The 20940-nt window shown below is 52.1% G+C and overlaps 1 protein-coding gene across 1 annotated transcript; it reads left to right on the top strand.

The window, feature by feature from the left end:
* The first annotated feature begins 4884 nt into the window (after nt 1-4884).
* Nucleotides 4885-8149, top strand: CLEC4G (C-type lectin domain family 4 member G). The gene is made up of 9 exons (XM_032883841.1): nt 4885-4975; nt 5301-5402; nt 5760-5813; nt 6001-6063; nt 6212-6316; nt 6622-6711; nt 6931-7079; nt 7187-7302; nt 7573-8149. Exons 1-9 carry the CDS (start codon nt 4894-4896, stop codon nt 7709-7711), a joined length of 900 nt encoding a protein of 299 aa, XP_032739732.1. The 5' UTR covers nt 4885-4893; the 3' UTR covers nt 7712-8149.
* The last annotated feature ends 12791 nt before the right edge of the window (nt 8150-20940 follow it).

Genomic DNA, 20940 nt, shown 5'->3' on the forward strand with positions numbered 1-20940 from the left:
GAGTGAAACAGCCAAGAATCAACCCCAGCCTCCTCTTTCTCCAGAGCCCTGCTCTTTACCACTCTGCTATACTTCCAGTTGAAGTTGTTGACTTCAAGTTGCCTCTAGTTCAACGTTTCAAACTAATACTTGCCGCCCCCATGAACTTCAATTATAAGATCTTTCACCTTCTATGAAATTAACTCAAACTGTATCAAAGATCTAAATGTAAAATCCAACACTATAAAATTTCTGGGAAAAACATAGGAGAAATTTTTGGATTGGGCAAAGATTTCCTAGATAGAACACCAAAAGCAAAACTCATGAAAGAAAAATGGATATATTGGAAAATGTAAAACTTTGCTCTTTGAAAGACGCTGTTAAGAGAATGAAAAGAAAAAAACCACAGACGAGGAGAAAAGATGGGAAAATCACATATCTGATAAAAGATTTGTTACCAGATTATATATAAAAAAAACTCTCAAAACAGTAAGAAGAGAACCAATCCTTTTTTATTTTTTAAAAATATTTTACTTATTTATTTGACAGAGAGAGACACAGCAAGCCAGGGAACACAAGCAGGGGACTGGGAGAGGGAGAAGCAGGCTTCCTGCTGAGCAGGGAGCCCGATGCGGGGCTCTATCCCAGGACCCTGGGATCATGACCTGATCCGAAATTAAGCAGTTGCTTAACCAGCTGAGCCACCCGTGTGCTCCGACCAATCCCTTAAAAAAAAATTCATGGGGTGCCTGGGTAGCTCAGTGGGTTAAAGCCTCTGCCTTCGGCTAAGGTCATGATCCCAGGGTCCTGGAATTGAGCCCCGCATCGGGCTCTCCACTCAGCAGGGAGTCTGCTCCCCAGGCCCGCCAGCCTCTCTGCCTACTTGTGATCTCTGTCTGTCAAATAAATAAATAAATAAAATCTTTTAAAAAAATAATAATCAAAGTGTTTTTATTTTATGTACAATGAGTTAGCATTGTAGGTATCTTGGATATTTGCAGTTAAGGTGGGTGTCTTGGAAGGTAGTTCACTTAATCCAACTTAGTGAAGCCTGTATCCTTTACATACCGACAGAGACGCTGGCAGCAAACAATGAAGCCATATATCTAGACCAGGTGGTGCCGGTTTAAACAAACACAGCGAGAGTGACAACCCTGGCCAAACTTCCTTGGACGGCTCTAGTAGAGTTGCTCTCTCAGATGGAACGAGGCAACCCATTTTTTAAATGGGCAAAACATCCGAAGAGACAGGTCACCAAAGAAAATACTCAGGTGGCAAAGAAGCATAGGAAAAGATGCTTCATGTCATTAATCATCAAGGAAACGCCAATTTAAAATCACACTGTGCTAATAAGAGGATGTCCAAAATTAAAAAGACTGACCATGTCATGTGCTGGCAAGAATGTGGGAGGAAACGGAACTCTCATTCATCGCTGGTGGGAATGAAAAATGGCATAGCCATTTTGGAAAATAATTTGTCAGTTTCTTAAAAACTGAAACATACCTACCATATAATGCAATTATCCACTCCTAGGTATGTACCCAAGAGGAATGAGTGCATATATGCACGACTGTACTTGCTCACAAAAACTCACAGCCATTTTACTCATGACAGATGTAGCAGGTGAATATAGAATCAAACTTGTAGATACACACAATGAGATTTTACCCAGCAGTGGGAAGGAAGGGTTAATGCAACACGGAGGAATGTCAGAATAGTTACGCTAAACAAATGAAGCCAGCCTCGAGAGGCTACATGCTGTATGGTGCCATTCATACAAAATTCTAGAAAACACGAACCACTCTAAAGACCAAAAGCAGGTCAGTGGTAGCCGGGGGATAGGGAGGGGGGCTTACCGAGCAACACAGGGGACTTTGGGTGGTCATGGCCGCACCCATCATCCGCATACATTGTGTCAGGGGTTAGTCAAAACTGTACTCTTTAAATATGTACAGGTTAGGGACACCTGGGGGGCTCAGTGGGTCACATGTCTGACTTCAGCTTGGCTCGTGTTCCCAGGGTCCTAGGATAGAGCCCACTGTCAGGCTCCCTGCTCAGCTGACAGTCTGCTTTTCCCTCTCCCTCAGGTCCTCCCTGCCTCACTCATTCATTCTCTCTCTCTCTCTCTCTCTCTCTCATAAATAATATGTTTTTTTTTAAAGCACAACCTTTTGACTTAAAACCATGAGGTCTTAGTTGCCTGTTGTCTGTGAATGGGACCAAGATCATTTCTAAAGGAAATCTTTGGGTCTGCCATTGAAAATTCCTGCGGGGGTGTGTGTGTGTGTGTGTGTGTGAGAGAGAGAGAGAGAGAGAGAGAGAGGGAGAGAGAGAGAGAGACTGAGTGCTAGAGACAGGTGCTTCCCAGTATCCACTGAAGCCTGAGGCTAGCCCCAACTGGTGCTCCACACTGGTCCAGTGATACAGGACCACAGTAATGTCTTTAGTAAACGGGGACACCATTACTTTAAATAATATCCCGTACTTGTATAGTAAATCAGATATCTCACAGTACATTCCCAGCTGTCTTCTACATTGCCACAGACATAACGAATTGGGTAACAAAAGCTTTACCACCTGTTGATGCTAAAGATGAAGAAATGGGGTACCAAGAGAGTAACTTATTTTCCTGAGGTTATCATCTGGCACATTGGTGACATTTTGCATGTCCTGGTTTCCATATGAGGCATAGTTCCTCCCACTGTACTGAAATGATTTCCTTTAGACTTAGGATTCTCATTTAGAGAGGGAGTGTGCCAGGGACAGACCCCTCCTGGGTATCTACTGAAGCCCATGGCTTGTCTCTCATTCAGCTGGCTTCTCTCTGAGGTCTCAAATTCACTGCTTCTAATAACCTTCTAAAAGCACCCCAACAGTGGGATGGCCATTTGCTTTGAGCTAAGGTGAGCCTGCTTTCCCTAAAACCACACCTGACCATGAAGCTGTCCACCTCCACGCAGTGGCAGGAAATTGCTGCTGTATTTATGGAAAGTTGGATGGGGACTTGGTTGACATGTCTGCTGGAGAGACTCCTCTGAAAAAATTTGCAGCACATTCCCAGATGTCTGACCCTACTTTCCTGGGGCATTTATCAAGAGTCCAGTATCTCTGGCTAAATTTTGTGCACCAGATTCATCTCTTAAATTCATGTTCCCTTCCTGGTCCTCATTTCTCCTTTGCCTCTGTCTTTTCATCTATTTTTTTTTTTAGATTTTTTTTTTTTAAATTTCAGAGAGACAGAGAGAGAAAGCATGAGTTGGGGGAAGAGCAGAAGGAGAGAGAGAAGCAGAGGGCCCGCTAAGCAGGGGGCTCAATTTGGGGTTCTATCCCAGGACCCCTGGATCATGACCTGAACCAAAGGCAGATGCTTAACTGACTGAGCCAACAAGCTGCCCCACCCTCTGCCTTTTCATCTTCTTTTATCATGTCTGTCTCGCATTTCTTTCTGGAACAAGGTAGGAAAATAGGCACTGAATAAAAAAAAATTTTTTTAAAGGTAGAGATAATGTTTGTTATTTCTGAGGGTTGTTCAGAGGATTTGGGAAGTGGGATGTGTTCACACATGTACAGGAGGGACTGAAATGTGGGAAGTGCTTGATATTTGTCCTTCTTGGTGAAGCCCACTTACCAGCCACTGCCCAAGCCTTTTATCCTGTTTGACTTCTCCTTCCCTTTTTTCTCATGGCACTTATGACTTGTGAATATATGACATTAGGATTCTCACCCTCAGCCTTATTGACATTGGGCGGATCACTCCTCGCTGTGGGGGGCTGTCCTGTGTGTTAGGGGATGTGTCGCAGCATCCCTGGTCTCCACTCCCTAGATGTCAGTAGTACCTACCCTCCCAAAACGTGATACACACAAATGTCTCCAGACACTGACCAATGTCTCCTGGGGGGCATAATCACCCCCGGTTGAGAACCACTATGGTATATAACTTACTTTTGCATTATGTTCATTTTTTTATTTGTCTGTCTCTCTCTACCCCCACCTAGAATGTGTGCTCCAAGAAGGAAGGAATTTGCTTCTTTGAGGGCATTGACATACACACAATTCCTAGATTGGTGCCTGGCACACAGTAGCTGTCCAATATTTACAATATTTACTGAAAGAATTAATGAACAGTTAGTGGGTTTTATGCCTGGGGATGGTCCCTGGGCTTGGCGTGCATAACCTCATGTCTTTATCTCAGCATCCTTTGAGGGGAGGGCCTGTCACTGTCCCCCCTTTTTCCCTTCAGAGGAGAAAAACTGAGGCTTCTTGAAGTTACATACATACACCCCCACTCACCCACCCAATAATAGAATCCAGAAGCTTAGCTGGCCACCACCCATCAAACATCTGTGTTCTCCCTTCTGGCCAAGAAGAGTTGAATTAAGGTCAGGGTCAGCTTCAGTCTCCAGAAACCTGCAGGGAAGTTGAGGGGGGAAGCTGAGCTGGCCTGGAGGGGCCAGAGCTGAGGGGGCTTTCTCAGGAACTCTCAGAAGGGGGCCAGAACTTGGCTGGGTTCAATCTGTTCCTCTCTGGAAAAAACCAGGCCCCAGACCTATAAGAAATGGGGGTGAGCTCCAAAATGAAGCCCCCAGCACCAGTCTGGAGATGTTGCTGCAGCTGTCTGGCTAGAGAGACCAGAACTGCGTGCGCACGCGCGCGCACACACACACACACACACACACACACACTCTCTCTCCCCAATCCTCTTCACTCCTTCTACCCCACTCAACCCTCTTCTACCCCTCACCTCTGATTCCACTTCCCCCATCTCCCCTTCATACTTACTCTTAAACAGGCCCAGACCAGAAAGGGCCCAGCCCTGTGATTGGTCTCTGGGTCCCAGTACCAGGAACTGAGAGGAAGGAGATGGGAAGGAAGGAAAAGAGTAGGCGGGACTGGGAGGGGGCTACATTTATATCTATGCCCAGGGCTGAGCATCTGCTTACCATGGACACTGTCGGGTACAGCAAGTGGGACAGCAGGCTCGAGGAAGTGTCTGGAGGTATGAGCAATGGGACTGCTTCACCGGCTTGGGTCTTTCTGGTCAGTGGTTTGGGGTTTGATGGGGGAAGGGAGGTGAACAGCCAAAAGGCAGTCAAAGTAGTGGGTGCAGAAGAGACACCACAGGCGCCAGAATGAGCTGGACCCGGATTCTAATTCTAACTCTGCCACTTGGAGCTCGTGTGACCATGAGCAAATTACTTAACCTCTCTGAACCTCAGTTTCTTGGGAGGAGCCCAAGCGCCCAGGGCTCCATCCTCGGGGCCCAGAGACGCAGGGCGGTCCTGGAGCAGGAAGGACCCAGGAGTTCATCTGTGTTATCCCAGGGTACTGGGGAAGCTGGGGACGGAGACTCCTCTTCCTGGGCCTGCTTCTGGTGGTAGCCACAGTTCTGTGGGCCCTCATTCTGAGCGTCCTAGTTTCTAAAGGTGAGTGACCACATAATGAGTGGAGGTTGTGTCAAGCCACCCTGGGGACATAGACCTTCCCTCTGTCTCTGGACGCAACAGCTGGGTCCCAGACCCCCGCCTGGGTCTGAGTGTGAACGCGTGTGAACAGTCTGTGTACATCTTTGGGCTGTGCACACCCACATGTGTATGGCAGTGCTTGCATGTATGTGTGTGCATGTCCCCATGTGTTTGTCTCCCCTGGGTGTGTGCACATCACGTGAATGTATGCCTACCCGCCCCTTCTATGCGTCCCAAGACGGGGCCCCTGCACCCCCTGGGCGAGGGGGGAGAATGCCGGAGTCCCCGGTCGCACCTGTAGGAGCCTCTTCTCCACAGCCTCCACCGAGCGAGGGACGCTGCTTGGCCACCAGGACCTGCTGAGGACAAACGGTGCGTGCAGAACGGGACTAGTAGGGTCCCCCTCCCCCACGTGGTGTGCGGGGCCGGAGTGTTTAGGACCCTGGAGACAGGGTAGTGGGTGGTCCGCGGTCCCGGGGCCTGGTCCCCGAGCGGGGAAGGGTGTCCTGTGAGTCCCCGCAGGTGACCGGGAGTGTTTGTGGGGCGGGAATCCTTCCAGCCTCGGAGCAGACCGCGGCGCTGGGCAATTTGAGCCAGGAGATCCGGGCCTGCAACAGCTGCTGTGAGATCGCGTGCTGGGGGCGGGGCTTGGGCCGGGATTGGAGGAGGCGAGCAGGGGCGGGGTTTGGGGCAGGTCGGGCGGGGGGGCCGACGGGTGGGTTACTGACGTCTCGCGCGTGTCCTTCTCTCCCTTCCCCCCTCCTTCCCAGGCTTGGGGACACAGGCGCTGCTGCAGAGGACACGCACCGAGCTTGGGGAGGCGCAGGCGAAGCTGATCCAGCAAGAGAGTGTCCTGAAAGAACTGAGCGATCGCGGTGAGAGGGGGACGTAGCCTGGACCCCTGATCCGTCATCCCGGCTGTCATTCACATACTGACACCTATCCTGGTTAGGGTTACGGCGACCCTATCCTGTGATCCTGACCTCTGACAGCTGGACTCTGATCTTGACTACAACTCCTAACCCCAACCGCAACTTGCCCCGGACCAGCCAGAACAGTCCTTGACAGCGATGTCATTCTTGACCATGATCCTAACCATGGAAGTGGATGCTGACCTTTAATCATGACCCTACTCCTGACCCTGACCTGACTTATAATCTGAACTCCCTTGACTTTGCAGTGACCCAGAGCTTGGCCGAAGCGGGCAGGGACCGCGAGGACATCCGCAGTGAGCTATTCAGGGCTCTGGAGGCCGCCCGGCTGGGGAACAGTGAGCAAGATAGAGGGGAGAGAGGGAGGGGACAAGTGGACCTACCTGTGAGCCTCGGGGTTCCTTGATCCGCACTTTCCTGCCCCTTGACCTTGGCCTGTTCCCTGTGCCTCCGCCTCTAGACCTCAGGGGTCCACTTCCCGCCCCCTCCCCACCCCCGGTTTCTTCCATCTGCTCTACCAGGAGCAGTTCGCGTCTTTGACTCTCGCCACCCCACAGGCTCCTGTGAAGAGTGCCCCGCGTCATGGCTGCCCTTCCAGGGCTCCTGCTACCTTTTCTCCGTCCAGCGGGCCACATGGGAGGAGTCGCAGCGTAACTGCGCGGGCGCGGGCGCGCACTTGGTGATTGTCGGGGACCTGGAGGAGCAGGTGCGCAGCCCCCAGCGGTCGCAGGCGGGAGGCGGAATTCATCTGAGGGAGGTGGGGGGCGAGAGTGGCGAGGCCACTCAGCCGGCTGGGTCTCCCTTCCCGAGCAGGGCTTCCTGAGTCGGAACACGCGAGGCCGCGGTTACTGGCTGGGCCTGAGGGCGGTGCGCCGCGGGCGCACGATCCAGGGCTACCAGTGGGTGGACGGAGTCCCGCTCAGCTTCAGGTGAGGGCAGGGATTGGGGAGAGGGACAGGTCAGCTCCTGCGGGAAGTGCGTTGGCCAGATCTCAGGGACTCGGTAGGGAGTGCGGGCCGGACCCCAGGACCTGGCTGAGGGTTCAATTCTGGGAGTTAGAAAGTGATGTCGCAGGTGCGTGCTCACATTAAACCCTCAGGGTGTCTAGGTTAGACCCAAGCCATAAACAGGGTAGATCCTCAGGGCTGCACGCCAGGCCCATCCTGAGCGCCAGAAACATCCCCGACAAACCACTGCAGCCACTGGAACATGGGGGAGCCCAATGACTCTATGGGGCGTGAGGACTGCGCTATGATGCTACGCACGGGGATGTGGAACGACGCACCATGCGAGAACGAGAGGGACAACTGGATCTGTGAGAAGAGACGCAGCTGCTGACCAGTGTCTGCAGCCGTACCCACCCCCCACCCCACCCCAGGGAGATCGCCCTAGCAGGTCACCGTCCTGGCGCCGGCCACTGCCATTGATTCCTCCCCGCGGCGCCCTGCCCTCCCCCCACCAGGTCCACCCTCCTCTACTGAGAACAGCCCCACCCAACCCAGGCAGGTAAAGGCGCTGGGACCTCCACTCCAACCTCACGGCAAGCCCTCACACAGACATAACCCAGCCTCCAACCCCACCCAAATCCTGGCTCCTGAGCCGGTCCACGGACCCCACGCCCCACACCCCGCATCAAAGTAGGGCAATTCAGGGATGGAGCTGTTTGGTTTTCTTGCATTACCCCCCCACCACCACCACTGGGAGGCATCACAGATAGGGGTTTTGTGAGCTGTCTTGGAAGTCCTAGGAAGCATCAATAAATCCTTGAGAAATGAATCTGGGTTCGTGGCTTTGGTGAGCTGTTCCAAGTTTTATCCCAGAGACCCCAGTATCAGCTCTGTGAGTGACTCCGACCTCTCTAAGTGACCTCCTGGCCCTATGATGCTCCAAAGCTCAGTGAGTAACCTGCACTTGCCCAGGACAGCTGTCAGGCTCTAGGGACACAGGAATGACTCTGACCCAGTGCTCCTCCTTCTGATCTAGCTGGGCACAGGAACAAGGTGACCAGTGACTCAAAGGAAGAATACACGAATGCCACGTGATGCATTTGGAGAAGCCACACCTCTAGGGAAGGAACCTTGCTGGAATTCTGCAGGGGTGGCCCCTCCTTGAGGACACTGTCACCCCACGGTGGAGATCTGACAGTCTGAGACAAGGCCCTGAGGCAGGTGGGAGAGGGGCTGTCTGGATCCAAAGAGCAGGTCTCTCTGTCCTAAGACAGGTTCTGTGACCACTGGATGGACTGATCCCATACATCCCAGAGAAGATGGACTTTTTGAGAAACCATGGGATTTGCAAGCAGAGGGTGTTGGGGTGTGTGAAGTGTAGCTAAACCCATTTGGGGGGTGCAGGGTGCCCTGAGCCTGGCTTTATCAGCTGGGGACTTTTGATCTGAATTCACCCTGCACTCCCAAAGTTTCCTGCTCCCATCCTGGAGATCTGGGGCTCTCCCAGAATTTCCAGTGGAGACAGGTCCAACTGAGGGGAAGGACAGGCTAGCAACCTTTAGTTCTGGGCAGCCTTTGAGAGCCCCCAGGCTGCCCAGCCATGAGAGCAGCGACTGAGCAGGCAGAAGAGGGAACAACACCCAGACTCCATGGCCAAGGGAAACCTTCCAGTGAACCCCAGTCCTCTGGGTGCTCTATGACTGCCGCCCAGAGCGAGGCACTAACCAGGACCAGGAGCCACCTGAGTCCTGGACAGATAACATACCTACTGGACTGTTGGCCAGACTGATGGATTTCCAGACAGTCGGCTTGGAAGGGGTGTATGAGTTTCTGGGAGCCGCTGTAACAAATGACCGCCAGCTTGGTGGCTTAAAGACAACACACATTCGCTGACAGTTCTGCAAATCAGAAGTCCAAAATTAGATTTACTGGGCCAAAATCAGGGTGTCACCAGGGCCAGGCTCCCTCTGGAAACTCCAGGGTGGCAACTGTTTCCTTACCTTTTCTAGCTTCTAGAGCTTCATTCCTCACATTGCCTGGCTCATGGCCCCTTCTTCCATCTTCAAAATCAGTAGGGCAATATCTTGCTTCCCTGATCATATTGCCTTCTTCTGCATCAAATCTCCCTCTGCCTCCCTTCCTATAAGGATGCTTGTGATTGCAGTTAAGACTGAACCAGGTCTTAATCCAGGATGGGCCCTGTAATACCAAGGCAACTGTGGCACTCTTAACACCCTGAGTTAGTGCAGACCCACCCACAGATTAAAGGCACAGTTCCTAACAAGATTGTCTGTCCTCATTGCAGACATGAGCTTCGAGTTTGGGGGCGCTATCGGTCACCCACACTTTGGACCAACTGATTCTGACCAACTGATACAAATTCAGAGGCTCTCACAATTCCTTTCGTTCTGTAATTCACTAGAATAACTCACAGAACTCAGGAAAGCTCTAGAAAGGACACAAATCCACAGTAGCCAAATGAAGACATCCATATAGTGAACAGGGTCATGTTTGTACCAACCAGAAAGCTCCTCTGAGCATTGGTGTCCAGAGTTTTCATTGAGATTTCATTTTGCAGGCGTGGTTGACTGGATCAGGGGCCATACGATTGCCACCATCTCTAGCTCCCCTCCCCTTCCATGGAGGTCAGGTGGTTGAAGGTCCCACCCCTCCTGGTTGGTCTTTCTGGCATGACCAACCCCCACCCTGAGCCATCTCCTCGGCATAACTCAGGTGTGGTCCAAGGACCCCCCACGATTGACAAAGATACTCTAATCGCTCAGAAAATCCCAATGGTGTAGATGATGCCTGCCAAGAGCAGGGAACCAAGACCCACCAAACTCTTTAATGTCTACATCTTCCCACCTCTAAATTCCTAGTCACCTCTGCAAAATCTCTGTTGCTATATAAGATAGCGGCCAAGTTCCAGGGATTAGGACATGGATATCTTTAAACGCCATTATGCAGCCTCACACAAGACATGATCGACTGACAGACATGTGGCTCACAGTGGGGGAGGCAACCAGAACACCAGTCCGGCACCTGGGTACTCGGTGAGTTGGGTCAATGATGGTCTGGAAGACTCACAGATTCTAGTCTAACTTACCGGCCATCGGGAGACCCGTGGCCAACAGAAGAGCAACAGAGACAGACTGACAGTCCACAGTCAGCCTTTAAGTCTGGCTGCACCCTCAATGGTGGTCAGCGTAGTGGTGGATGTCCAGCAGCACAGGTGAGCAGAGAGGCCCAGGCCCAGCAGAGAGTACCGGCTGTGGTTGGGGCAGAAGGAGGAGACCTCAAAGTTAAGCAGGAGCTTCCCTGTGATATTTCAAAGACCTGGCTTGGACACTGGCATCCGGGGCCTGAGAGAGCCCTGGGCAGGAGCCTTGAGACTCCGTCCTGCCCCCCACCATCTGCCATGCCCCCTCTTGGTCAGCTCACAGGCCCTGCATGCCGGCAGGCGGCCAGGCTCCAACCTGTCAACATTGAGTCAGTACACAAAGATCCTGCATGAGAGGGTCAGGGTCAAGTTCTTCATCTTTGGCTTCTTGGTCCCAGTCCCTCCCTTCCTCCTTCCCTCATCCAAGATTCAACCTCCCTGGGAAGAAAGGCATCCTGGGAGTGGAACACTCATCCCAGAGACCTTGACCTTCAGTTGACTTGCTTTCCTGGAGAATCGGTCTTGCCAGAAAGAGTGTATTCTAAAGCTGGTACAGGCGGGGGCCTGAATACAAAGGAGTCCTGTGACGTCTCCCCCGAGAGTGTGACTGGGCCAGGTCAGCAGTCTTAAAGACAGACCTTCTTTCCTGGAGACCCAGGAAGCTCTGAGAGCGCCCCACAATAGATCTGAAATATATTGTCATGTTCCTGGGACACAACAGCAGTTGCCAGGAGCACCACAACGGGCCTGTAGTAGGCAGAATAACGGTCTTGCGAAGACGTCCGTGTCCTAATCCCCTGAGCCTATGAATATGTCACCTTACACGGCAACAGGGACTTTGCAAATGTGATTAAAGTGAGCACCTTGAGGTGAGGAGGTTATCCAGGTTTATCCAGGTAGGCTCAGCATGATCGCAAGGGTCTCAAATCAATAAATAAAATCTTAAAAAACAAACAAAACAACCCTAAAGTAAATTATGGACTCTGGCAGGTAACGATGCAGGAATGGGAATGTAGGTTCATCGGTTCTAATAAAGGGGCTCCTCTTGGGGTGGATGTTGATGGAGGGGTGGGCTGTGCCTATGTGTCGGCAGGGGGCATATGGGGAATCTCTGTATCTTCTCAGTTTTGCTGTGAAGCTAAAACTGCTCTTTAAAAAAATAATGTCCTAACCTCCCCATCCTTCCCCCTCAAAAGGACAAACAAGCAGTTCTCCCCTAGAGCTCCCAGAACAATGCGGCTCTGCTGACTCCTTGACTTGAGGCCCGAGAGCCCGGTGTCTGATGTCTGACTTCCAGAACTGTGAGATAACGAAATTGTGCTGTTTTAAGCCACCGAGTTGGAGGTCACTTACTGCCACAGCCACCAGGGACTAACAGCGAAGCTTCCTGGAACTGAGCCCCAACTCAACGTTAACCACCTGCAACCTGACCGCCGCCTGTGATGATCCTGTCCCATGCCTTCCCACGTCTGTAGGCACCTGGACACCCCCATAGGAGCATCTCAATTCAACAAAAGCCACTGGAAACCGCAGAATAAACTTTTCACACCCATAACATGGCAGTCACTGCTTGAGATCGAACCTTAACCTCCCATCAGCTGACAATGCACACGTGTAGCTTACCTTAAACTAGGGCGGCTGAACGTCTCCGTGGGTCTCCGTCTGTCCTGGTTTGCATGGGCTCCAGGTATAGCTCTTTGTTTAAAAGATCATTTTGGGGGCGCCTGGGTGGCTCCATCGGCTGAGTGTCTGCCTCTGGCTCAGGTCATGATCCCAGGGTCCTGAGATCGAGCCCCGCATCGGACTCCCTGCTCAGCGGGAAGCCTGTCTCCCTCTGTTCCTCCCCACCCCCACCCCCGGGGCTCATGTTCTCTCTCTCTCTTGCTCACTCTCTCTCAAATAAATAACTAAATCTTGGGAAAAAAAAGATCATTTTAAAAGTCAACTTTATTCCGGTATAATTGATACACAATATATGAGATACATTATACACAATGTAATGAGGCATCATTTACATGCAATATACAATATGTATTATATACAATATATACAATAAAATGTGCCAATTTATCACACTCATCAGGATGATGTGCATCAAAAACAGCAACAACAATGTAACAGGTGTTTGCCAAGCAGTAGAGAAACCGGAACCCTCGTGTGTTGCTGGCAGGAGCGAACAATGGCGCAGCCGCTGTGGAAACCATTACAGTGGGTCCTGAAAAAATTTGGAACAGAATTCCCATGTAAGCCAGTGTCCCACCCCAAGTGTCCGATGGCAGATGAACAGATAAATTGGGGTCCGCCCATACAATGGACTGTAATTCAGCCTTGAAAAGGAAGGACATTCTGTGGATGGACCCCAAGTAACCAGTCACAAAAGGACAGATACTGTATCATTTTGCTTACGTGAGGTATCTAGGGTGGTGCAACTCATAGGAGCGAGAAATAGGGGTGACGGCCAGAGCCTCGTGGGATGGAGAAATGGGTAGTTGTTGTTTAATGAGGATAGAGTTTCAGTTTTACAGGACAGAAATATTATGGAGATTGGTTGCACAACCGCGTGAGTGTACCTAACACTACCGAACCGGACACCTAAAAACAGCCAAGATGTAAATTTTATGTTATGGACGTTTTATACCATGGCTAACATTTTAAAACTGGAATGCGGCCATTTCAGGCTTACGATGCCGTGAGTTTTCAGAAATGTATGTGGCTGTGTGATCACCCCTATATTGCGGATCGAGAACATTTCCACCGTCCCCTAAAATTCCTTCCCCACCCCTGCCCCAGCCATGACTATTCTGCTTTCCATCACTATTCGCTAGACTTGCTTTTTCTGGATGTCATCTGAATTGAATCACACAGTGTGTTGTCTTTTTTTTTTCCTTTTTAGATTTTTGATTTGTTCATTTGAGAGAGAGTGAGCAAGAGAGAGGGAGCACGAGTGGGAGGGGTGGGAGAGGGAGAAGGAGACTCCCCGCTGAGCAGGGAGTCCCACATGGGGCTCGATCCCAGGACTCTGGGATCATGACCTGAGCTGAAGGCAGGTGCTTAACCGACTGAGCCACCCAGGCGCCCTCACACAGTATGCAGTCTTTTTGTGCCTGGCTTCTTTCTCTAGGCATTTGCCCATGCCATTGTTCGCATCCACTCTGTTCCTTTTCACTTCTGTCTCGCCTTCCGTTGTGTTGTGGACCACAATTTGTGTATCCACTCACCTGGTGACAGGCGTCTATGCTCTTTCCAGTGTTAATTACTAAGAATTAAGTTGCCACAAATACTCTTCTACAGGTCTTTTTACAAATTTAAGTTGTCACTTCTCATGGGGAAATATCTAGTTGTGGTTCAGGTAGTAGGCGAATGTTTAATTTTAAAAGAAACTGCCAGTTTCCCAAATTTTGTGTTTCAATACTCAGCAATATCTCGGGGCTCCAGCTGCTTGGGGAAGATATTTTTGACACAGGAAAGACTTCAGTTCTAGAGCTAGGTGGAGCCTTTTATCTAGAGAAGAGCAGGAGGGGAGGAAATGGTGCTGGAAATTGAAACAGATAAAGGAGGAAAGTAGGAAGCTGGTGGGAACACGTGCTTGATAACACACGTTCTCATAGGAAGATAAGACTGGGCCCTGGGAAAAAGGAGGTGGGGGAGTCTCTGCTGTTTGGAATTATAGCCCCTGAACCAAGACAAGCAGGAGCTTGGTAAGAGAAGATGGAGAGAAGGAGACAGATCAAGTCTCTTGTGAGCAAGGAACAATTTCTTTCTTTCTTTCTTCCTTCATTCATTATTTCCCCATCCACAAACACTTTTCAGCATTGATTATACTCCAGGCATTGGAATGCCAGTGGAGAACAAGATGCCGGGGTCTCCAAACACAGAGAAAGCTGGAAAAATTTAGGCAGAGCGGAAGCAGCCATTCACAAAGTATTATAGACTTTAGAAGCCCATCTTTATGAGATTCTAGAACAGGCAAAACTACTCGAGGGTGGAAAAAATGTGGGAATGATGATTGCCTGGGAAGAGCCATGATAGAACTTTCTGGAAGGATGGATATGTTCTGGTGTCTTGATAGAGATGTGGGTTACACGGGTGAATGCATTCGTCAAAGCTTGAAGAGAATACACTTGGGATTTGCACATTTTATTCCATTTTACTCAAAAGGAAAAAAAGTAAGGAGAGTGGCAAACAAATATTGGACCCTAGTTCGTATTTTCCAGGCTGGAGTCTTAGAGGGAAATGAGCTAATGTCTGCAACTTACTTTGACCCGGGGATCATGAACTGAGCCAAAGGCAGATGCTTAACGACTGAGTCACCCAGGCGTCCCTGCAACTTACTTTGAAATGCATGAACATGTAGGATGGATTGAGGGGTGGATGGATGAATTGATTGTAATACACTGATTCTAGAATCTAGAAATGGGTTTTCCATTCTTAAACTCAATTTTTCTATATGCTTAAAAATTGTCATAAAGAAATGTTGGGTTTTGGGTTGTGGTTGGTGCCTTTCTGGGGCTCACAGTCTGGTGGGGAGAAGAGCGGGTGATGAGGAGGGATAGAAGAGGGTATGGTCACAGGATGAAGTTGGAGGTAGAACATTCTGGAAAAGCACCCCTTCCCCATTCCCTGCTCTTCTAGTCTGAGGGGAAAGGTGGGGGAGGGAAATGAGGGTCTGAGTTGGAGAGGCCAAGGGGGTTTGTGCTAGGAAGCGGGGAGGGGGTGTGTTGGTGGGACTCCCTCTAGCACCCTCTGACCCTTTCCCAATGGGTGTCCCCATCAACAGCCCCCTGAGTGACCACACAACCACACTTTCTGGGGCTGAGTCAGCAAGTCAGTGGTGACCTTGAAGCCCAGCCAGGTTTCCTGGACAGACCAGCCCCACTCATCACCCCACTTTCCAAGGAAATGGCCTTGTGACAGAATGGCTTGTTCTTTCCAAGCTCCCACCTCCCTCCCCCAGATCCCAGGAAACCCCCTGAGATCCCAAGGCATCTTACCAGGTTGGCTGAGGTGTCTGGGGAGGGCCCCCAAGGTGGGGCAGGACACGTTCCCCTCAAGGTCTTGCTAGCCCCTTCCCCATCTGCCTCAATCCCCCCACCCTCCCCCTCTTGTCCTTAGATGCAGACACAGACGGCTCAAGAGGGCTAATTTGGCAGATGCTAACAGAAAGCCTAGAGTCTAAACCCAAAACCTGTGCTTGCCCCTTCCTCACTGGGTGAGCCCGGATACGTCATTTTGCTTCTTCACACCTTGATTTTGCATCCATCCAGTGGGACGGTAATAACACCAGTATTTTCTGGGTTTCTGGCCAACTGAATAATGGCTCACAAAAGGTGTCCCCATCCCAGTCCCTGGAACCTGTGTATATATGGCCCGACGTGGTAAAAGGGGCTTGCAGATGGGATTCATTACCTCAAGAAGCTGGAGATGGAGGTGCCCCTAGATTTTCCAGGTGGGGCCAAGGTCATCATCACAAGGGACCTTAGAAGAGGGAGGCCGGACGAGCAGAGTCTAGAAGGAGATGAGCCCATTGAGCAGAGCCCGAGAGAGACTAGAAGAAAGCTGGGGAAGGGGCTACAAGCCCAGGAATGTGGACGCCTGCAGAAGCCAGAAAAAAATCAAAGAAACATAGTCTCCCTCTTGGGTTTCCAAGAGCGCAGCCTGGTGGATGCCTTCATTTTAGCCCAGGGAGAACCTGTGGGACTTCTGACCTCCAGATCCTTAGGGCACTGAGGTTGTGGAAAGCCACCAAGTGTGTGGTCATTCCACATAGTGGTCATAGGGCGCTCATATGCCCTGAAACCTGGGGAGCAATTACTAGGCGCCCAGCCCTCCTGGCGCGACCAGGGACGGGGACTCCAGGACATGCCACTGCCCCCGCTCCCGGCCCCGGAGCTCACGGTCCAGCAAACCAGATGCATCCACACACAGAAGGCAGGTCGTAGAGACGAGTAAAAGGGTCACTGAGGGGCTAGGGGCCCCCTTAGCCAGGGTCACTTCCATCAAATGCAGGCAGAGAAGCCCATAGGTGTGGCTAGAGCCCAGTAAAGGGGGAACAGAGCGGAAGGGGAAGGCGCCAGCCACCCAGGGCCTTGCTGGCTGCCCGGAGTTGAGGTTTTCTTGGAAGAACCCTTGTGGGGCCAAGTGCAGGCCTGCCCTCCCAGGGCTCCCATGCATTGTGGGCTTCTCTCCATTTGGCATCGGGCGGAAGGCTTTGTGCCCACAAGAACCTCTGTGGGAGAATTTACAGATGGGGAAACTGAGGCCCGAGAGGATACAGTCACCCGGCAGGGAAAGGGGCTGGAGCTGGAACTCAGCCGCCTTCTCCCTCTCCCACCCAGAGGTGGGGAGTCACCCAGTGCGGGGCGGGGGCAGTGACCAGGTGTGTCCAGCAGGGGGCAGCACGCCTCCGGAGCAGGAGCGTGCAGAAAGGCCCAGGGGAGAAAAACAAAAAAACAAAAACAAAAACAAAAACCCACGAGCTCTAGACCAACGTTTTTTTCCCGGGCTGGGCCGGGTCTCTGAGGGGCTGGGGACCTGGGGCATGGAATTCTAGCTCTCCAGGAAGGTGAGAGCATGGGCTCTGGAGTGCGGAGACTGGGTCCAGGATTTCTGGATCTCTGAGGGGCTGGGAGCCCTCCTCCCCCCGGTCCCCCACGCATTACCCAATCCCCTCAGAGAACCGTGGCCATTGTCAGAGAGAAATCCCCAAATCTCCCAATGCAGACCCGGAATGTTCTCAGGATTCCTGGGATGGGCTGGCTCAGCCCCTTGGTCCCTTGGGGTGTGCGGGGATCTGGGTGGGGGTGTGGGCTGTGGGCCCGGGAGGCCCTTCTGAAGTACGGATGTGGACAGGCCAGCTTTTTTTGTCCTTTTGAGGACAGTTCCCTCAAAGCGAGCCCCCTCCAACCTCTCCCTCCATCCCCACAACACACAGAAGCAAAGCCAGCTGGCTTGCAGAACCCAAGGCTCCTCGCAGAACCAGTCTCTTCCCATTTCTAACTGGCCTTCCCTCCTGTTAACAAACTTGCTGAGTGGGTGGGGGTCGGGAAGGGCAGCCAGGAGGGGTGTGAGTGGGGAGTGTATGTGACTGGGAGCTTAGGAAGGACTCCCCCCCACCCCTCCCCATGTCCTGTCCTCGGGGATCTCCCTGTCCCTGGGGAAGGCCCATTAATGTCGGAGCTCAGGGCTGTGGAAAGGGGGATGCGGAGGACCCTGGGGTGAGCCAATGAAAGGGCACATGAGCCAAGGAAGCCCAGGTGATGGGGTTGGGCTCAAGATAGAGATGTGGGAAGTCAGCAGGGATTGCGGGTGATTGACGTCAAGGGCCCGTGGAGAGGCAGAGAGGAGTCCCTGAGGGGAAACTGAGGCACGCCTGGACAGGGCAGAAGGGCAGAGGCAAACAAGAGGGCTAATCATGGGAGGACACCTACTTTTTTCCATCAGCCTCTCCTTTGGGAACAGCCTGCAGAGGACCTTTGTGCGTGTCTGGGTGACCGTGTGTGTGTCTCTGTGTGTCCGTGTGTTTAGTTTTCTGTGTGTAGGTTCTGTGCATTTATATGTGTGTATGTCCATGTGATTGTGTTCTGTGTGACTCTGTGTACATTGGGTGTGTCCATCTTGTATCTCTGTGGCATCCATACCTGTGTGTCTATACTCCATGTGTGGTGTCTGTGTCCCTGCATGGGTTTCTCCGTGTACTTGTCCATGTCTGTTTCTCTATGGATGTGTGTGTGTCCCGTGGGTCTGTAGTCTTATTGTGTTGCGTCTGTGTGCGTGTGGACGTTGATTTGTGGTTTGGCTGTGTCGTGTGGTCTGTATCTTGGTGGATGTGGTGTGTGGGTGGTCTGGTGTGGCTTCTGTCTCTGTGGTTGGAGGGTGTTGTTTTTGCGTATGGGAGTCTCGGCGTGTGTCTGTGGTTAAGTCGCCTAAGACAGCTGGTCCCTGCGTTTTCAGGTCTCTGTAGGTAATGATGTCCTATCACTTCACCTCCCGCTATTGAGTCACAGACGCTGGCACTTGGGCCCCCAACCCCCCACTTTCCTGGAACACTGGGGTCCTACAAGAGGTTATGGGGCTTCTGTGCCTGTCAGGGAGGAGAGGATCAGGACCACGGGGCTTCCAAGCTCTAAAGTCCGATGCCCTCCTCTGAGGGGGAACCTGAGACCCCAAAAGAGCAGACTGGGGCAGCCACGTGGCCAAGGTTGGGAAAGGCAGGTCCTCTACGGGACCTGGGACCTCCAGGGGAGGACCGTGTGGATTTCCCCTGGCCAGGAAGGGGGTGGGGCACCAGCTCAAGGCTTTGAGGTTGTAAAGCCCCAGGGGAGCACCCCTGGCCGCTGAAACATTAAGGACGAAAATCCAGCTGCCTGGAGGGGTCTGCTTGGACAGAACCTCACATCCCCCCAGGTTAAGAACCCTCCAGTCTAAACTAGCTCTTCCCCAGGTACCCTAACCCTGCTTTCCACACCCTGAAACTATCCCATGGATTTGTGAAATTCAAACTTGGTTTTTCCGCTGCATCCTAGATGAACCTGAGGACGTCAGGCTAGGTGAAATAAGCCAGACCCAGAAGGACACATCCCGCAGGACTCCACTCCCAGGAGGTCCCCAGAGGATCCCCGTCCACACAGAGAGGCGAGGGTGGGAGCCAGGGGTGGGGAGTCCATGCTTCGTGAGGACAGAGTCTCAGTTTTGGGATGCTGGAAAGTTCTAGAGACGGACGGCAGGGACGGTGGCACAATGTGAGGGTCCTTATTGCCACTGGAAATGATTAAAATGGTAAACGTTATGTGATATATATTTTAGCAAAATGAAAAATGAAACCTCCCTCACAAGAACTGGGACTTCATCTTGTTCTCAGAACTTGGCACCCAGTAGGTGCTCAAATCATGGTTGTTGAGTGGATGAAAGAGGAAAAGAAGTCATCCGTCCACAGCAGATGGACAGATAGAAGGAGACAGAGAGAAAGCGGGTGGAAGCTTGAAGCCAGCACCTTCTCCTTTGTCTATAATCATGCTTCAAAGCAGTGGTGCTCGACTGGGGGTGATTCTGCCCCCGACCAGGAGGCATCTGGTGATGTCTGGAGACATTGTTGGCTGTCATGACTAGGTGGAAGGGGGACGGCTAATGGAAGCTCGTGGGTAGAGGCCAGCGAGGCTGTTAAAGATCCTGCAGTGTACAGGACAGCCCCACTCCCCACAACAAGGAACCATCCTGCCCCAATGCCAGCAGAGCTGAGGATGAGAAACCCGCTTTCAGAGACACATCCTCCTGCAAGCCCTCCTTGCAGTTCCTCCTTGCACTTCCCTCCCGCCCCCCACACACCCCCTTCCTTTCTCCCTTTAGCCTCACCAGGAGACATTGATCCGGTGGGGTAAGCTCTGGGCTGTGCCACCTGGATGGGGTTGGGGTCAAGGTCAGGGTTGGGGTCCGGGAGGAAATGTTCCTTCATCACATTTGCAATGGACACCGGGCCCTGTCCCAGGTGCTGAGGCTCTAAGCTTAGCGGGGTGGTTGCAGCTTCTCCGCACAGAGCACAGCGGGGAAAGGCTGGGGATCAGAACCTCCTTGGGGGTGAGTTGGGGTCAAGTAGGGTCAGGGATGGGGCTGGGGTGGGAAGCTGCCTGTGAATCATTTACGAACCCCTGGTTCATTCCTCGGATCCTGATCTGCGGCGAGTGAGAGGACTGCCCCAGGCTGAAGGATCCCAAACCCGAAAGAAGAACCGACAAGAACCGACACCCTCAGATCGGGGCCCACATCCGCACGGTTTCCTGTTTTTCCCTTAAAGTGAACAGAGCGGTGGGCTGATACCACAGAAGGGAAGAGGGAGGGGTCATCGCGTGACAGGGTTGCTGCCTCTCCCCCTGCCCCGAGGAGGGGAGCGGAGATTTCACCCCCAAAGCATCCTCTCGTCCAAGTTGAGTCTTGGCGGGGACCCAGCATCGCCGGATGGAAGGACACGTGGGGATGGTGGGCAGCAGTGTGGACGGGGGACTGAGCACGGGGCCCGCAGAACTCCCACACGCTCAAAAACACCAAACGGTACCCCCGTCCCATCCTTCATTCCTCACTCCTTACCCCGTCCTGTGTCTTCACTGCGACCCAACAGGGACTGTTCCCAAACTTTCTGCTCCTCCTTCCTGTGTCCTCTTCACTAGGACAGCTCCACTGTCCCCCAGGGTCTCCAACTGAGACCGAGTCAATTTTTTTTTTTTAAGATTTTATTTATTTGACAGAGATCACAAGTAGGCAGAGAGGCAGGCAGAGAGAGAGGTGGGGAAGCAGGCTCCCTGCTGAGCAGAGAGCCCAATGCGGGGCTCGATCCCAGGACCCTGGGATCATGACCTGAGCCGAAGGCAGAGGCTTTAACCCATTGAGCCACCCAGGCGCCCCATGAGACCGAGTCAATTTTTACAGCAGCTTCTGAGTACCTCCCCGTGCCCACCGTCCCCTTAGCCAAG

The sequence above is a fragment of the Lontra canadensis genome, unplaced genomic scaffold (assembly GCF_010015895.1).
Source record: "Lontra canadensis isolate GAN:19392208 unplaced genomic scaffold, GSC_riverotter_1.0 scaffold88, whole genome shotgun sequence".
In the NCBI taxonomy this organism is placed as follows: domain Eukaryota; kingdom Metazoa; phylum Chordata; class Mammalia; order Carnivora; family Mustelidae; genus Lontra; species Lontra canadensis.